Source organism: Oncorhynchus mykiss, chromosome 9, assembly GCF_013265735.2.
Source record: "Oncorhynchus mykiss isolate Arlee chromosome 9, USDA_OmykA_1.1, whole genome shotgun sequence".
Lineage (NCBI taxonomy): Eukaryota > Metazoa > Chordata > Actinopteri > Salmoniformes > Salmonidae > Oncorhynchus > Oncorhynchus mykiss.
The window spans coordinates 22736879-22753002 of NC_048573.1; the positions used below are offsets into that span (position 1 = coordinate 22736879).

At 42.6% G+C, this 16124-nt stretch overlaps 1 protein-coding gene across 1 annotated transcript in view; it reads left to right on the forward strand.

The window, feature by feature from the left end:
* Positions 1-16124, forward strand: part of sec24d (SEC24 homolog D, COPII coat complex component) — a 28900-nt gene that overhangs the window by 8780 nt on the left and 3996 nt on the right. Inside the window, exons 9-19 of the mRNA XM_021615139.2 lie at positions 244-382; positions 768-883; positions 3288-3412; positions 5914-6105; positions 11634-11727; positions 12523-12639; positions 12794-12964; positions 13426-13522; positions 13756-13901; positions 14697-14835; positions 15844-15962. Of these exons, the coding sequence (XP_021470814.2) occupies positions 244-382; positions 768-883; positions 3288-3412; positions 5914-6105; positions 11634-11727; positions 12523-12639; positions 12794-12964; positions 13426-13522; positions 13756-13901; positions 14697-14835; positions 15844-15962 (1455 nt within the window). The remainder of the gene's footprint in view (positions 1-243; positions 383-767; positions 884-3287; positions 3413-5913; positions 6106-11633; positions 11728-12522; positions 12640-12793; positions 12965-13425; positions 13523-13755; positions 13902-14696; positions 14836-15843; positions 15963-16124) is intronic.

The following is a 16124-nucleotide window of genomic DNA, read 5'->3' on the forward strand; positions in this document are numbered from 1 at the left end:
GTGTATAGCCAGCTGGTGCTGTTCTATAAACTGGTTAAGATGAGGCCAATGAAATGCATTGTAATCATCATGGTTAACCTGAAGCCTGTCTATTTCACACAAACTACCAAATAAGGAATCATCTATCTGTACAGTTGACTATAGCCTACAGTTGACTCTAAAACAAGCATGTGTGCGACTGCTGTCGTGTGTGTGTGACCACTGTCTTATGAGACTGCCTATCTCCTCTGTCGTCTGGCCCAGACTCCTATGTACGTCGTGAACCATGGTGAGACTGGCCCAATCCGCTGTAACCGCTGCAAGGCCTACATGTGTCCCTACATGCAGTTCACGGACGGTGGCCGCCGCTACCAGTGTGGCTTCTGCAACTGCGTCAACGAAGGTACGTCCACCCGTAACAAGGATGCCATGCAGGGCCTTACTGAGTCTTAATGGTCTGTGGATAAAAATAAGTTAAGGATCTGACCAACCTTCTTTTTTTCTTTTAAGCTCAAAGCTAGAACAGGTTTCTTTAATTTGGGTAACCAATATCTGAATGATTGTTTTTTTTGGGGGGGGTTATTCTTAATATTTCAGATATAAGTTCCAACCAGTGCTGTGCTTTCGGTTAATTTTGAACCCTCTTTTCCATAGAAACAAGTGCACTCTGTTAGGGAACACTGCCTGAGAAAGACAGTAAAGGGGGGTGATTGCTAAGCGGAGGCAATATTATGTTTGGGTTTGTTTTTGTCGCCTCTGCTAAAACACATTATTTTGTTCTTTCATAGTGCCAGCCTTTTATTTCCAACACCTGGACCACATGGGCAAAAGGGTGGACTTCTACGAGAGGCCAGAGCTGTCGCTGGGGTCCTACGAGTTCGCCGCCACCCTGGATTATTGCAAGGTACGCGATGCCCTACTATTGCGGTTTTTCTGCCTTTATAGTGAACCGTATGTATAATATTGCTTTGTTTCATTTCATACAAATCGATAGGAATTGGTGGAATATCTAGTTTGAATGACATTTATATGGATGAAAAGTAAATTAAGTAGTGGTATACGTCACCAATAGACCTAATAGCCTACAATGTGAATTGACATGGGGGAAAGCTGTGACGATGCACGGAGAAAACGTTCAATGCTTGGCAAGAGTCTATCTCCTAAAAACTTATATAGACAGAAAGTGAAAGTTATTAGGGTCTCCATTCCCAGTGGTCTTTCTGAGGGGGGGGGTCTATAAAGTGTTTGTGTGTGTATAGGGAGGAGGTGCTCACCTCTTGGCAGACACTGCATTCATTCTTCATTCAGGACCAAATGATTAGAAGGAAGCACAGGCAAAAGCATGTTCTGTTACATTGAGACCACTGCATTAAAGCCAAATGAGATCTATATGTTCTCGATTTTGTTGCGCTCTGCGGGGTTTTCTTATCTTGTACATTATGGGTAGAGGTAGGTGGGGGATAACAACTTCACGTTTCGCTACTTAAGCCAACGTGTTACTTCAATCTGTTTATTAATATTTAGAAATGTAGTCCTAGACAGCTTTTATCAAAAGCCTCGAAGGTAAGCTATGTCATAGACTGTTACCACGGAAACAAAACAATGGCGTGCTCATCCACATTCCTAACATGGAGGGCAGTTGGATGTTACATAGTCTTTCCTAACGGCTCCAAGATCCAAGCAAGCTGTAAGTTTAAACACAAAGAAAGTATTGAGTGTGGTGGAGGTATACACCGGGCAAAACATGAGCAGAAGAGGGAGTATTTGGCAAAAATTAGAGTCCATTGACCAATGTAGTTTTGATAAGAGTAGCCTACAATTTCAAAGGTTAGGGGATAAGTGGCTTCAGTGTAAACACTTCTTATGGGAGAGGGAGACGGGGAAAAAACATGAACGGAAAAGGAAAGGGTTTGACCTAAAATTGGGGTACATTAATGAATGGAGTATGATTTCAAAGGCTAGTGGGAAAGTGACCTCTGATTCAACGTCTCTGGTGTGTTCATTGTTATGTGTTTGACATTTACATTTTATGTTTAAGCAATAAGGCCCAAGGGGGTCTGGTATATGGCCAATATACCACAGTTCTTATGTGCACCACGGAGTGCCTAGATGCAGCCCTTAGCGGTGGTTTATTCTCAATATACCACAAACCCCTGAGGTGCCTTATTGCTATTATAAACTGGTTACCAACATAATTAGAGCAGTAAATATTTTGTCATACCCGTAGTATACGCTCTCATATACGCTCCAACCACCCGATTTTATAATAATATTTTTGTCATTAAGCGACGCTCTTATCCAGAGCCACTTACAGTTAGTGCATTCATCTTAAGATGGCTAGATGAGACAACACATCACAATCGTATCAAGTACATTTTCACTCAAAGTATGCATCAGTCAATGCTAGTGGAAAAATAAGTGATATTTTGGGGGGGGGGTGTCGGGCACCATGACTCATTTAAGATACTCTTCAAAGCGGTAGGGTTTCAGACGTTTTCAAAAGATCCGCAGGGACTCCGCTGTCCTGACTTTAGGGGGTGCCGGGACAGAGAATAGATTTGACTGGGCCCGTAGGGGTGGGAGGGCCAAGAGACCAAAGGTGGCAGAATGGCGTGCTCGGGTTGGGGTGTAGCATAGCCTGTAAGGAGGGACAGTTCCCCTTGCTGCTCTGTTGGGAAGTACCAGGATCTTGAAGATGATGCATGTTTCGACTGGAAGCCAGTAGAGTGTGCGGGTGACATGGGAGAACTTAAGAAGGTTAAACACTAGGTGGGCTGTGTCATTCTGGATAAGAGCCCAGGCAACAGAGAGTTGTAGACTAGACGGGAACTGACAAGTGCCTGGATTAGGACCTGCGCCACTTCCTGTGTGTGGAAAGGTCATACTCTACAAATGTTGTAGAACATGAACCTGCAGGAGCGAGTCCCTGCTTTGACATTTGCAGAGAATGACAGGGTGTTGTCCAGGGTCATGTTAAAGTTCTTTGCACTCTGGGAGGGGACAACGTGGAGTTGTCAACCGTGATGGAGAGGTCTTGGAGCGGGCAGGCCTTCCCCAGGAGGAAGAGCTGACATCCGAGCTCTGATGTCTGCCAGGCACCTTTGGCCAAGGTCAATTGTGTTGATTTTATGGTATAATTGAACAATAGTTGTGTTTGTGTTACAGGGTTTTAAAACTGTATTTAGACAGTCAAATACATTTGACATTTTAAATATCTGCAAAATATGAGCAAATAAAATAAACAAGGTGAAGTAACACTAGTTGAATTGAAGTTGTAAATCAAAATGTCCTCGCTCTTTCTCTATCAGAACAACAAGCCAGCCAGTCCTCCAGCGTACATCTTCATGATTGACGTGTCCTATGCCAACATCAAGAGCGGACTGGTCAGACTGGTGTGTGATGAGCTGAAGACCCTGCTAGACAACCTGCCCAGGTGCACACACACACGCACGCACACACACTATCAAACACTGACCTCTCATAGTCAAGGAATGGAACCTTGAACGGCCTGCATTTAAGCACTTTATAGAAACTGTCCCAGCATCTCTCTGCCTACAGCCTAGCTCCAAGGTCTTTTACATAAGATCTGCCAAATTGGAGTGATAGAGGTCTTTGAGACCCACTACATAGCCTTGGAGGTCACAGTAGGATTACCTAAGTGGTGGCCAAAATCAGAGTCCTTCATACAATGCTGTGCCCTCCAAGGTAATTGGATACCATGCTAACTGGTGTCTCGAGGCAGAGAGAAATTACATTAGATTTATGGAAGTGTTGGTTTTCCATACCCCCATCACCCATAATGTGTAGCTGGGTGGTTTGTTATTTGGGTGGTGGGCTGTGATACACTGCCAAATAAGGAGGTCCCACAAGTCCAAGGCAAAGAAAAAAGCATTAAGCCAAGTATTCAAGTATCTCATCGGTTGAAAATTGTTGCCTGAAGGTTGCTGGGTCTGGGTTGGTGGGAGGGGGGAGATGCTAGGGGAAGGGAAAGGAGGAGGGCGGGCTAAAATGGAAAATGTTACTGTGCAGATTCCAACCTTGAACCCCGTCCAAAACACAAGAAGTCAGCTGCACAGATGGGTCTGATTTTGGCTGTTTTATGTGGGTTGCCGGCGAGGAATAAAGGTTTTGATTTACCACTGAGAAACAATGATATACTTCACCTGGACTTTCCTAAAATAACTTATTTGGAAACTCTCTCTCGTCCCTAGCCTGCAGGACATATTGGTACAGAACCCTTACATCACCCCTGAAACCGTTAGGTAGTGCTCTCTAAATAAGCCCTCTGTTTTTAAATCAGACTTTTCTTCCCTGTTCTCTGTTTTGAAGCTTTTCTCTCTGCTACATTTAAACTGATGGAAAACATGTTGGACACCCAACACTTATACGGATCAGCGATGCTGCCGAAATAGCCACATTTTTGCCTTTAAAATAGCCACATTTTTGCCTCTCGCTTGCTAGTGCGGAAACGGGGCTCGGAGAAAGCAAAAACAGGTGTAGACTAAATCCTGTGGCATTTCTCTGTCATCTAAATATTTCATCACTGATACTCGGAATGAAAAGAAGCAATAACAAGCCTGCATTGCCGGACTACTTCTCCTATCAGTTCTTATGAATGATGTAGATAGAAGTCCGCTCTATGGGACTTTACATTGAGTTGAGGTACATGTTCTGTATTGCTCTTGCAGTGCTCAGAAATAAAGGGAGACAAACCCCAGTTTCCCCTTGTCAGACGGGAATGATTTTAGATACAGGCCACAGTTCAACAGACCTACTAGTCCCACAGGCCAATTCCAAGTGCTCTGGTCTATGTCACACTTGGTCAGGTTCTCTTTCTGTGCTATTGCAGCTACTTTCCCTCTAGCCTCGTCAAAACAGAGGTCTATAAAGTAGATGTATTTATTTTTTCATCTCGACTGCATTGAATTCTCCAGTCCATGAAAATTAAAGCGAGATCTGTAAAGGGAGGAGAACAGTCATATATTTCCTTGACAGTTTCTTATTAATGTAATTGAACTTCTGTTGAGGTGTGTGTGTGTGTGTGTGTGTGTGAGAAAGAAGGAAATTGTTGGTGTAGTTTAATGTGCGAAAAAGTGTGTGCTTAATTTAAAGCATACGAGGCCCCTTGTTTCCTTCACCAATCAGTACTTTGCCCTGAAGAAAAACATCCCTACGCCTCTCTCTCCTTAGCCCCTCCAGCCTCTCTAAGCCTCAATACCCCACTACCCCTCCTAGAGAAAAAGCATAGTCAGGACCTTCTGAAGTGTAACTCTCCAACACACTTGTTCTCTTCTTCCCACTCTCCTCTGCTAATAAACAATCCCATATTCTGTTATTCCACTTTTTTTCCGTGGATGTTTGTGTAAGTTTGTTTGGCGTGCCTGGGTAATGGCCCTTTTAATTTGCTTGAGTGGTGGCTGCTGCAAGAGGTGCCCATACCCGGGAATAAGACATTTTTTGTTTTGTTTTTGCAATTCTGCCCCCAGGAATGTTTTTAGCGCATCAGTTGCCTACCCTAAAAATTCACTGTAATTTATAGGGCGGGAAATTATTTGTGATCCGTTCATATCAGGAACACTGTATTTTGAAAAATCATGTTTAGAGTAACACTTCAGAATAGCGGACATATTTGCTGCTTATTTGCCATTATGTCTAGGTGGATAAACGACTACAACAACTAAGTTGTTCATATATGCTGTAACATAGTGCCCTCTAAGGACCAGAATGTTTAGTAAAAAAAAAAATCCCTATTCTGACATACTCTCTCCTCGTCACCTGGTCCCAAATCTGTCTTTTAGACAAATATGATCAATGACATGACTATAATTCATGACTCACGTCAGGCTACTCTCTCTTTCTTTCCATCTCTCTCTCTCTCTCTCTCCATTGACACACACACACATCCCCTACTTTTCCTCTCTTCCTCCCCCACAGAGAGGATGGTGCTGAGAGCTCGATGGTGAAGGTGGGCTTCGTCACCTACAACAAGATCCTACATTTCTACAACGTGAAGAGTGCCCTGGCCCAGCCCCAGATGATGGTAGTATCCGACACGGCAGAGATGTTCGTCCCGCTGCTCGACGGCTTCCTTGTCAACTTCCAGGAGTCGCGGGCAGTCATCAACAAGTAAGAGAAAGAGCACATACTTACATGACAGTTGATTTGAGTATTGATCCTTTGATGGCATATCTTCTAATATTTAGATATGTTAGTTAGTGTGTATGAATGGCCATAGGTAATGTGAGGAAGCTGAACCTCTTGGAGAAGGCATTGCCACTCTTTAGCTTATGTAGCCCAATGGAAGCTCATCGTTAAAAAAACAAACAAGATCTCTGCACACTGCAATCTATGCTCCAAAGTCAGACAGACAACCTGATGAACACCAAAGGGTGAAAATCTTGTCTGGATGAATCTCACTTTGGAGTGCAGTGTGTTAGTAGTGGTCGTTTTCTTTTTCCTAAGCGTATACTTTGTCTTTATCTCCAGCTCCTTCTCAAAGCCCATGGATGTGCATCTGCAGTTGAAGTTGGAAGTTTACATACACTTAGGTTGGAGTCATTAAAACTCGTTTTTCAACCACTCCACAAATTTCTTGTTAACAAACTATAGTTTTGGCAAGTCGGTTAGGACATCTACTTTGCGCATGACACAAGCAATTTTTCCAGCAATTGTTTACAGACAGATTATTTCACATAATTCATTGTATCACAATTCCAGTGGGTCAGAAGTTTACATCCACTAAGTTGACTGTGCCTTTAAACAGCTTGGGAAATTCCAGAAAATTATGTCATGACTTCTGATAGGCTAATTGACATAATTTGAGTCAATTGAAGGTGTATCTGTGGATGTATTTCAAGGCCAACCTTCAAACTCAGTGCCTCTTTGCTTGACATCATGGGAAAGTCAAAAGAAATCAGCCAAGACCCCAGAAGTCTGGTTCATCATTGGGAGCAATTTCAAAATGCCTGAAGGTACCACATTCATCTGTACAAACAATAGTACGCAAGTACACTGCTCAAAAAAATAAAGGGAACACTAAAATAACACATCCTAGATCTGAATGAATGAAATATTCGTATTAAATACTTTTTTCTTTACATCGTTGAATGTGCTGACAACAAAATCACACAAAAATTATCAATGGAAATCAAATTTATCAACCCATGGAGGTCTGGATTTATAGTCACACTCAAAATTAAAGTGGAAAACCACACTACAGGCTGATCCAACTTTGATGTAATGTCCTTAATTACGGATGCAGGAACCAAATCAGCGGAAATTTCAGAGCGCCACCTATAGTACTCGATAAAACTCAAACTTTCATTAAAACACACATGCAAGGTACTCAATTAAAGCTACACTCGTTGTGAATCTAGCCAACATGTCAGATTTGTAAAATGCTTTTCGGCGAAAGCATGAGAAGCTATTATCTGATAGCATGCACCCCCCGAAATACCTGAACGAGACCTAAACAAAAGATTTAGCGGTAGCCGGCGCTACACAAAACGCAGAAATAAAATATAAAACATTCATTACCTTTGACGAGCTTCTTTGTTGGCACTCCTATATGTCCCATAAACATCACAATTGGGTCTTTTTCCCGATTTAAATCCGTCAAAGTATGCCCAAAATGTCAATTTATGAAGGCCGTCTGATCCAAGGAAAATTCACCTTTACAAGACGCAACGTCACTTTTTAAAATTAAAAAAGTTGCCTATAAACTTTTACAAATCACTTCAAACTACTTTTGTAAACCAACTTTAGGTATTAATAAACGTTAATAATCGATCAAATTGATCACGGGGCGATCTGTATTCGATAGCAGCAAGTCTTGAAATCATCGTCCATTTTTTTCACTTTCATAATTTCCTGGGTGCACCCCAAGACAGGAAGTGCCTATACGTCATCCCACCAAGGATAAACTTGCAATGAAATGCCAGTACTGGCGACATCGTGTGGAAGCTGTAGGCGTTGTAAACGGAATCTCATCTATTTTCTATCGCCTTAGACAATTCAAAGACTGGCGAATGAATATTTTTTGTGTGTTTTTGGTGAACAGTTTTCCCTGGGATTTTTACTCCTGAACACGTTCTGTTATAGCCACAGACATGATTTAACCAGTTTTAGAAACTTCAGAGTGTTTTCTATACACACATACTTATCATATGCATATACTATATTCCTGGCATGAGTAGCAGGACGTTGAAATGTTGCGCGATTTTTAACAAAAAGTTGCGAAAAGCTGCGAGAATTCGCATAATCCGTAACAGGTTTTAAAACAAGTCCAAATGAGGCTCAGTAGTGTGTGTGTGGCCTCCACGTGCCTGTATGACCTCCCTACAACGCCTGGGCATGCTCCTGATGAGGTGGCGGATGGTCTCCTGAGGGATCTCCTCCCAGACCTGGACTAAAGCATCCGCCAACTCCTGCACAGTCTGTGGTGCAACGTGGCGTTGGTGGATGGAGCGAGACTTGATGTCCCAGATGTGCTCAATTGGATTCAGGTCTGGGGAACGGGCGGGCCAGTCCATAGCATCAATGCTTTCCTCTTGCAGGAACTGCTGACACACTCCAGCCACATGAGGTCTAGCATTGTCTTGCATTAGGAGGAACCCAGGGCCAACCGTACCAGCATATGGTCTCACAAGGGGTCTGAGGATCTCATCTCGGTACCTAATGGCAGTCAGGCTACCTCTGGCGAGCACTATGAGGGCTGTGCGGCCCCCCCAAAGAAATGCCACCCCACACCATGACTGACCCACCGCCAAACCTATCATGCTGGAGGATGTTGCAGGCAGCAGAACGTTCTCCACGGCGTCTCCAGACTCTGTCATGTCTGTCACGTGCTCAGTGTGAACCTGCTTTCATCTGTGAAGAGCACAGGGCGCCAGTGGCGAATTTGCCAATCTTGGTATTCTCTGGCAAATGCCAAACGTCCTGCACGGTGTTGGGCTGTAAGCACAACCCCCACCTGTGGACATCGGGCCCTCATACCACACTCATGGAGTCTGTTTCTGACCGTTTGAGCAGACACATGCACATTTGTGGCCTGCTGGAGGTCATTTTGAAGGGCTCTGGCAGTGCTCTTCCTGCTCCTCCTTGCACAAAGGCGGAGGTAGCGGTCCTGCTGCTGGGTTGTTGCCCTCCTACGGCCTCCTCCACGTCTCGTGATGTACTGGCCTGTCTCCTGGTAGCGCCTCCATGCTCTGGACACTACGCTGACAGACACAACAAACCTTCTTGCCACAGCTCGCATTGATGTTCCATCCTGGATGAGCTGCACTACCTGAGCCATTTGTGTGGGTTGTAGACTCCGTCTCATGCTACCACTAGAGTGAAAGCACCGCCAGCATTCAAAAGTGACCAAAACATCAGCTAGGAAGCATAGGAACTGAGAAGTGGTCTGTGGTCACCACCTGCAGAACCACTCCTTTATTGGGGGTTTCTTGCTAACTGCCTATAATTTCCACCTGTTGTCTATTTCATTTGCACAACAGCATGTGAAGTTTATTGTCAATCAGTGTTGCTTACTAAGTGGATAGTTTGATTTCACAGAAGTGTGATTGACTTGGAGTTACATTGTGTTGTTTAAGTGTTCCCTTTTATTTTTTTGAGCAGTGTATAAACACCATTTGACCACGCAGCCATTGTACCGCTCAGGAAGGAGACGTGTTCTGTTTCCTAGAGATGAACGTACTTTGGTGCGAAAAGTGCAAATCAATCACAGAACAACAGCAAAGGACCTTGTGAAGATGCTGGAGGATACGGGTACAAAAGTATCTATATCCCCAGTAAAACGAGTCCTCTATCGACATAACCTGAATGGCTGCTCAACAAGGAAGAAGCCACTGCTCCAAAACCGCCATAAAAAAAGCCCGACTACGGTTTGCAACAGCACATGGGGACAAAGAGAGAATTGTCCTCTGGTCTGATGAAACAAAAATAGAACTGTTTGGCCATAATGACCATCGTTATGTTTGGAGGAAAAGGGGGATGCTTGCAAGCTGAAGAACACCATCCCAACCGTGAAGCACGGGGGTGGCAACATCATGTTTGTGGGGGTGCTTTGCTGCAGGAGGGACTGGTGCAATTCACAAAGTAGATGGCATCATGAGAAGTTAAATTATGTGGATATATTGAAGCCACATCTCAAGACATCAGTCAGGAAGTTAAAGCTTGGTCGCAAATGGTTCTTCCAAATGGACAATGATGCCAAGCATATTTCCAAAGTTGTGACAAATTGTCTTAAGGACAACAAAGTCAAGGTATTGGAGTGGCCATCACAAAGCCCTGACCTCAATCCTACTGAAAAAGCATGTGCGAGCAAGGAGGCCTAAAAACCTGACTCAGTTACACCAGTTCTGCCAGGAGGAATGGGCCAAAATTCACCTACCTTATTGTGGGAAGCTACCCAAAATGTTTGACCCAAGTTAACCAATTTAAAGTCAATCCTACCAAATACTAATTGAGTGTATGTAAACTTCTGAACCACTGGGAATGTGATGAAAAAAATAAAAGCTGAAAGAAATCATTCTCTCCTATTATTCTGACATTTCACATTCTTAAAATAAGGTGGTGATCCTAACTAACCTAAGACAGGAAATTTGTACTCGGATTAAATGTCAGGAATTGTGAAAAACTGAGTTGAAATGTATTTGGCTAAGGTGTATGTGAACTTCCGACTTCAACTGTATTTCTGTCGAGGCTGATTTCTGAGCTACATGTTTCATGTGGTGAAAAAAAATGTTGAATGACAACATTTGATTATCTTGCCCATCAGAAGGTTTCCAATGCCTAATTTTCTCTGCATCTCTAGTTTCAAATCAAATACATTTTTATTTGTCACATGCGCCGAATACAACAGGTTCACCTTACAGTGAAATGCTTACAAGACCTTAACCAACAATGCAGTTTTAAGAAAAACAATTGTTAAGTAAAAAATTGATAACCAAAACATTTTATTTAATTTTTTACAACTTTTCATCATAAATGCCAAGATGGAGATAAAAAAAAACGTTATGTCCAGATAATTCATAGGAGGTTAAGTGGTCCCTGGAAGGATTTTATATTAAAAAGGCCCATGTGGATTTATATGGAAAAATAGTCTTATCTTTGCATGGCACAGCATCAAAATGATTTATTACCACTTGATATTTTGATATGTCTATGCAGGCGTACATGGCGGTAGTCCATCTCAAACAGAGACTTTTGGCAAAATCTCTTACTCCCGATATAATTAAACAAATGTGAGTTGAGGCCTTGGTTTAGATCCAAATATGACTTTGGAAGAATTGAGTAGCTGCCTTGCAGGGTTTTTGTCTACTGTATGACCTGTGAAATGGACTCTTCTGAACTGTACTTGTGCATCATAGTCCCTCAATGATCTGTGGAATTGTAAGGACATTGCCTTTGGAGCCAACCACTGGCTGTCCCAGTAATCTCTAAAATGACTTCCTTTCCTTATCCCTTGGAAACCACAGACTTGTGAAAGTACTACGGTCAATGTCCATCCAGTTAACTATCTGTTCAGATTAGCTGTCATAAATGAGGCAATGAAACAAAGCTGTTTAACATGATTATCTACCAAGTGTTGAAAACATTATACCAGAGGTGAATGATTGTGACACTATCCTTTTCTCCTAACCCCTGTCCAGTCTCCTGGACCAGATCCCTGACATGTTTGCCGACACCAATGAGAGCGAGACGGTCTTTGCCCCCGTCATCCAGGCTGGGGTAGAGGCACTGAAGGTGAGAGGCTGGATGTCAACTCCCACTCACACACGAGGGAAGGGGAGATGGCAAGTCAACTGTTACTTTGTCCAGGCGGTGATGGACTCTAAAGGCTGATTTCATTTGAATTGTTTATATACATTAGGACAGATACAAAAACACTGGCACATTGAAATGAAAAGTCAGCAGATTAAAAAACAGAAGCACATAATAAGTTGATACAGTGCATTGTGTAATCCTACTAGATGCTTATCAACCAAGCTTAAAACTAAAGGAAACAGAATAGTCCAAACAAATCACAGCTGTAGAGGTCCCAGCCTCCTTACCGCCAACTCCTGCGCTCTTGCGCTTCCGCAATTGGCATTGTGCAGTAAAGTTTCTCCAACCCAATGACTCTGCAACTTTCCTTTTTCGCTTCCTAATAGAACTGCTTATTTAATCGGCTCCAACTGAATATTTCCCAACGACTTGCCTTCAGTTTGATTGAATGTGTGGTAGAGGTCAAATAGATTTTACATGGGACCAGACAGACTTGCAGAAAATGCTAGTACTTGAGCATAATGGTGAGTCAGCAACTAATTTGGTTCGGAAATACCGTTGACTATATTGCCTTAGCAAAATGTTGACCTAAACTCCAGCCATAGAATCCCCTTACTGAAATGAACACAGAGACCTGTCCAGGTCAAATCAAGGTTGTCTCCATTGAAAAAGTCCCACAATGAAATTCATACATGTGCACACCTTATATTAGCACACTTTTGTTATCTCTCTCGTCTCTGTCTCTAGTGTGATATTTATTTTTGTCCTCTCCAGGCAGCAGAATGCAGCGGCAAGCTGTTCATCTTCCACTCCTCCATCCCCACCGCCGAGGCCCCTGGGAAACTGAAGAACAGGGACGACAAGAAGTTGATAAACACAGAGAAGGAAAAGGTGAAGCAAAATTGGCAGTATTTTAAAATTTGTATTGAAAACGCAGACTAAGTGCACCATATCATCGGCTATCACATTTCTTTTGAGTGTTTGAGATATCCATAGCCTGCTTTCTAACGTGTGTGTCTTGTTTGGGTCCCCTGCGGTGTCCTAGACTCTGTTCCAGCCCCAGAAGGCTGTCTATGAGCAGCTGTCCAAGGACTGTGTGTCTCAGGGCTGCAGCGTGGACCTCTTCCTCTTCCCCAGCCAGTACGTGGACATCGCCACCATGGGAGACGTTGCCACACACACAGGAGGCTCCGTCTTCAAGTACAGCAACTTCCAGGTACGTACACATTACACACGCAGCCGAGGACAGACGCCACAACAAAACATATAAATATTTTGTAACTGGGTGTACATTGGCAGCTAAGAGCTGAGTTGCAGTGCACAGTCCATAAAGTAAAATAAACCAATAATGTGATAATGTGGAGGGAGGGAGGGAGGAACTTAGTCATAGCCTCTGGAGCCTAGGTGTGAGTCAGGCACCACCACCAAACATGGCATGGTAAAACGGGATAGTTTCCCCAGAGTGCTCCTAGTATGCCACAGAAAATTGGATTTTGTCCAAACTGCCATTTGAGTCCATCAGTTCTGTTATTGAACACACGTGATTTATCAAATGACCTTAAATGCATTAGAGCCAGAATCGCATTGATCTTGGCCCTGGTACAATAGTCTATGGAGGGTAAATTGGGGAAACTCTGACACCTTGTGGTTGACTGTAGCACTACCTGTGTATTTCAGGTGGAGAGGGATGGACAGCATTTCCTGAGTGACCTGAGGAAGGATGTGGAGAAGGCCATCGGGTTTGATGCCATCATGAGAGTCCGCACCAGCACAGGTAATTCAGCCATCTAATCTATTAAGTGTATGAGCTCATTTCATTGCCCTTGTATGTACTCAGGAACCCCAAAATATGTAGTCTCGATTGTAGGATTTTTTGTTGTTTACAACTCCGCCAGATAATAAATTATTAATTGATTCAAATTTGAGGTAAAATTGGTTTTAATACTGCTGGACTGTAGTGGCGTGCCAAGATACTTACTAATATGTTTCCCTTGTCTCTCCTTCCAGGCTTCAGGGCTACAGACTTCTTTGGTGCCATCCACATGAACAACACCACAGACGTGGAGATGGCTGCCGTGGACTGTGACAAGGCTGTGACGGTGGAGTTCAAACATGATGACACACTTAGCGAGGAGACGGGCGCTCTCATGCAGGTCTGTGTCTCGCACACCACTCAAAAAAAATCTAAATAAACACTGAATCTGATTTTAGAGGGGTTACCACTAATAGATATTTAGGCTCACTGCAAAGTAGGTATTTGACTCCAACCAAAATAAAAAAATATGCATCCCATTTAATAACCAGTGGTGTAAAGTCATTGAAGTACCACTTAAGTAGTTTTTGAGGGTATCTGTACGTTACTATTTAATTTGACAACTTTAACTCCACTACATTCTAAAAGAAAATATGTACTTTTTTACTCCCATACATTTTCCTACACCACAAAGTATGTTACATTTCAAATGCTCAGGCAGGACAGCAATATGGTCCAATTCAGGCACCTATCAATATATCTGGCGGACTCACTAAACACATACTGCACACATCCCTGGCTATCCGTAAATACAATTAATAATAATTAGGCTGTCTGGTTTGCTTAGTAAAAGGAATTTGATGTATAACTTTTACTTTTACTCAAGTATGATAATTGGGTACAGTGGTGGAAAAAGTACTCAAGGACATTTAAAACGAAATACTTTTAGACACATTAAGTATTTTACTGGGTGACTTTTACTTGTCATTTTATATTAAGGCATCTTAACTTTTACACATGTATGTGTACTTGTACAAGAGTACTTTTTCCAACACTGCCAATATATCCCTTTCACAATGTGTGTTTTCTGGCAAGGGTTCCACAAAGCCTTAAACATCCCACTCTGTTATGTTAGATTAAAACCCTGACAGTCTTTAGACCCACTAATGGCTTCTCTGTGTGTTCTGTTTCCCAGTGTGCATTGCTGTACACGACCATCAGCGGCCAGCGGCGTCTGCGGATCCACAACCTCAGTCTGAACTGCAGCGCCCAGCTCTCTGAGCTCTACAAGAGCTGTGAGACGGACGCCCTTGTCAACTTCTTCGCCAAGTCAGGTGACTACAGCAGAGTTTTACTGTCTTTAGGCCTGTGTCAGTATGGTCCAAATGAGGGAAATATCCTGTGTATCACAAGACATTATAAATCCACTTTAAAAGCATTATGTATGTTTGCCTCATAGAAGTTACCAAAAGGTTTGATTGCAGAAGAGATGCCTCCTGGGCTTGTCCACTTGGAATGTTCATTTATGTTTCCTGTTTGAATATATTTGCTCCCTCCCATCTAGGCATATTGAATGAGATTCAGGTACAAATAATATCAGTTAAATACCACTTAGTAGTAGAACATAGCTGGCTGATGTGTAATTCTGCATTATATACAGCATACTCATACCCTATATGTACAGTGAGCTTTTTTATTTTGACAGTGCCAATTTTCATTGTAGTTTTGTCTCTGTACTCCAGCACTTTGGATTTGAAATTACAGCACTTTTTGTACATGTCACTTATGTGTATTAAAGTAGCCAAAAGAGTATTTGGTCCAATATTCCTAGTATGCAATGATGACATCAAGCGTGTGACTGCAAATGCATCCAACTAGTTTGTAGATTGTTTCGGATGATTTAGTGCCCAATAGAAATGAATAGTAAATGTATTGTCATTTTATTTTAAACAATAATAGAATATGATTCTAAACACTTCTACATTAATCATGGTAGCATTCACATTATAGATAAACATTAATATCATACCCCCCCCAAAAAATACTAACCTCTCCTATTATTGGTCATGGTGAGAGGTTAGCATGTCTTGTGTGAATGATCTTTGTGCATAACTTTTCACTCATCATTATTCATGATTATCTGTAATTTTCAAAACTTCATGCTTCACTTTAGCTACCTTGTATATGTAAATCACCTTAAGAAAACTAAGAGGTGAGGTAACCCATATACCTCCCATAATGTATTAGTGACAAGCAAACCCCTTGTATGAGAGCACTTCAGACAGCTTTGGTGTGGGAACACAGTTACTGACCTTCAAATGCCCTCTTCCTCTCCCTCCCAGCATACCGTGCCATGCTGAACCAGCCCCTGAAGACGGTGAAGGAGATCCTGGTCAACCAGGCGGCCCACATGCTGGCCTGCTACAGGAAAAACTGTGCCAGTCCCTCCGCTGCCAGCCAGGTCAGTGGCATACAACAACACAGTTAACTTTATTCTCAATTTGTGACAAATTGTCTTTGTGTATGTAGGGTAATATGTGAAAGATTTCTACTAATCCAGCACTGTGAGTAAGATTGTGGTGTGATTCACTCATAGGTCAGTGTGTGAATGCTAGAAACTGGA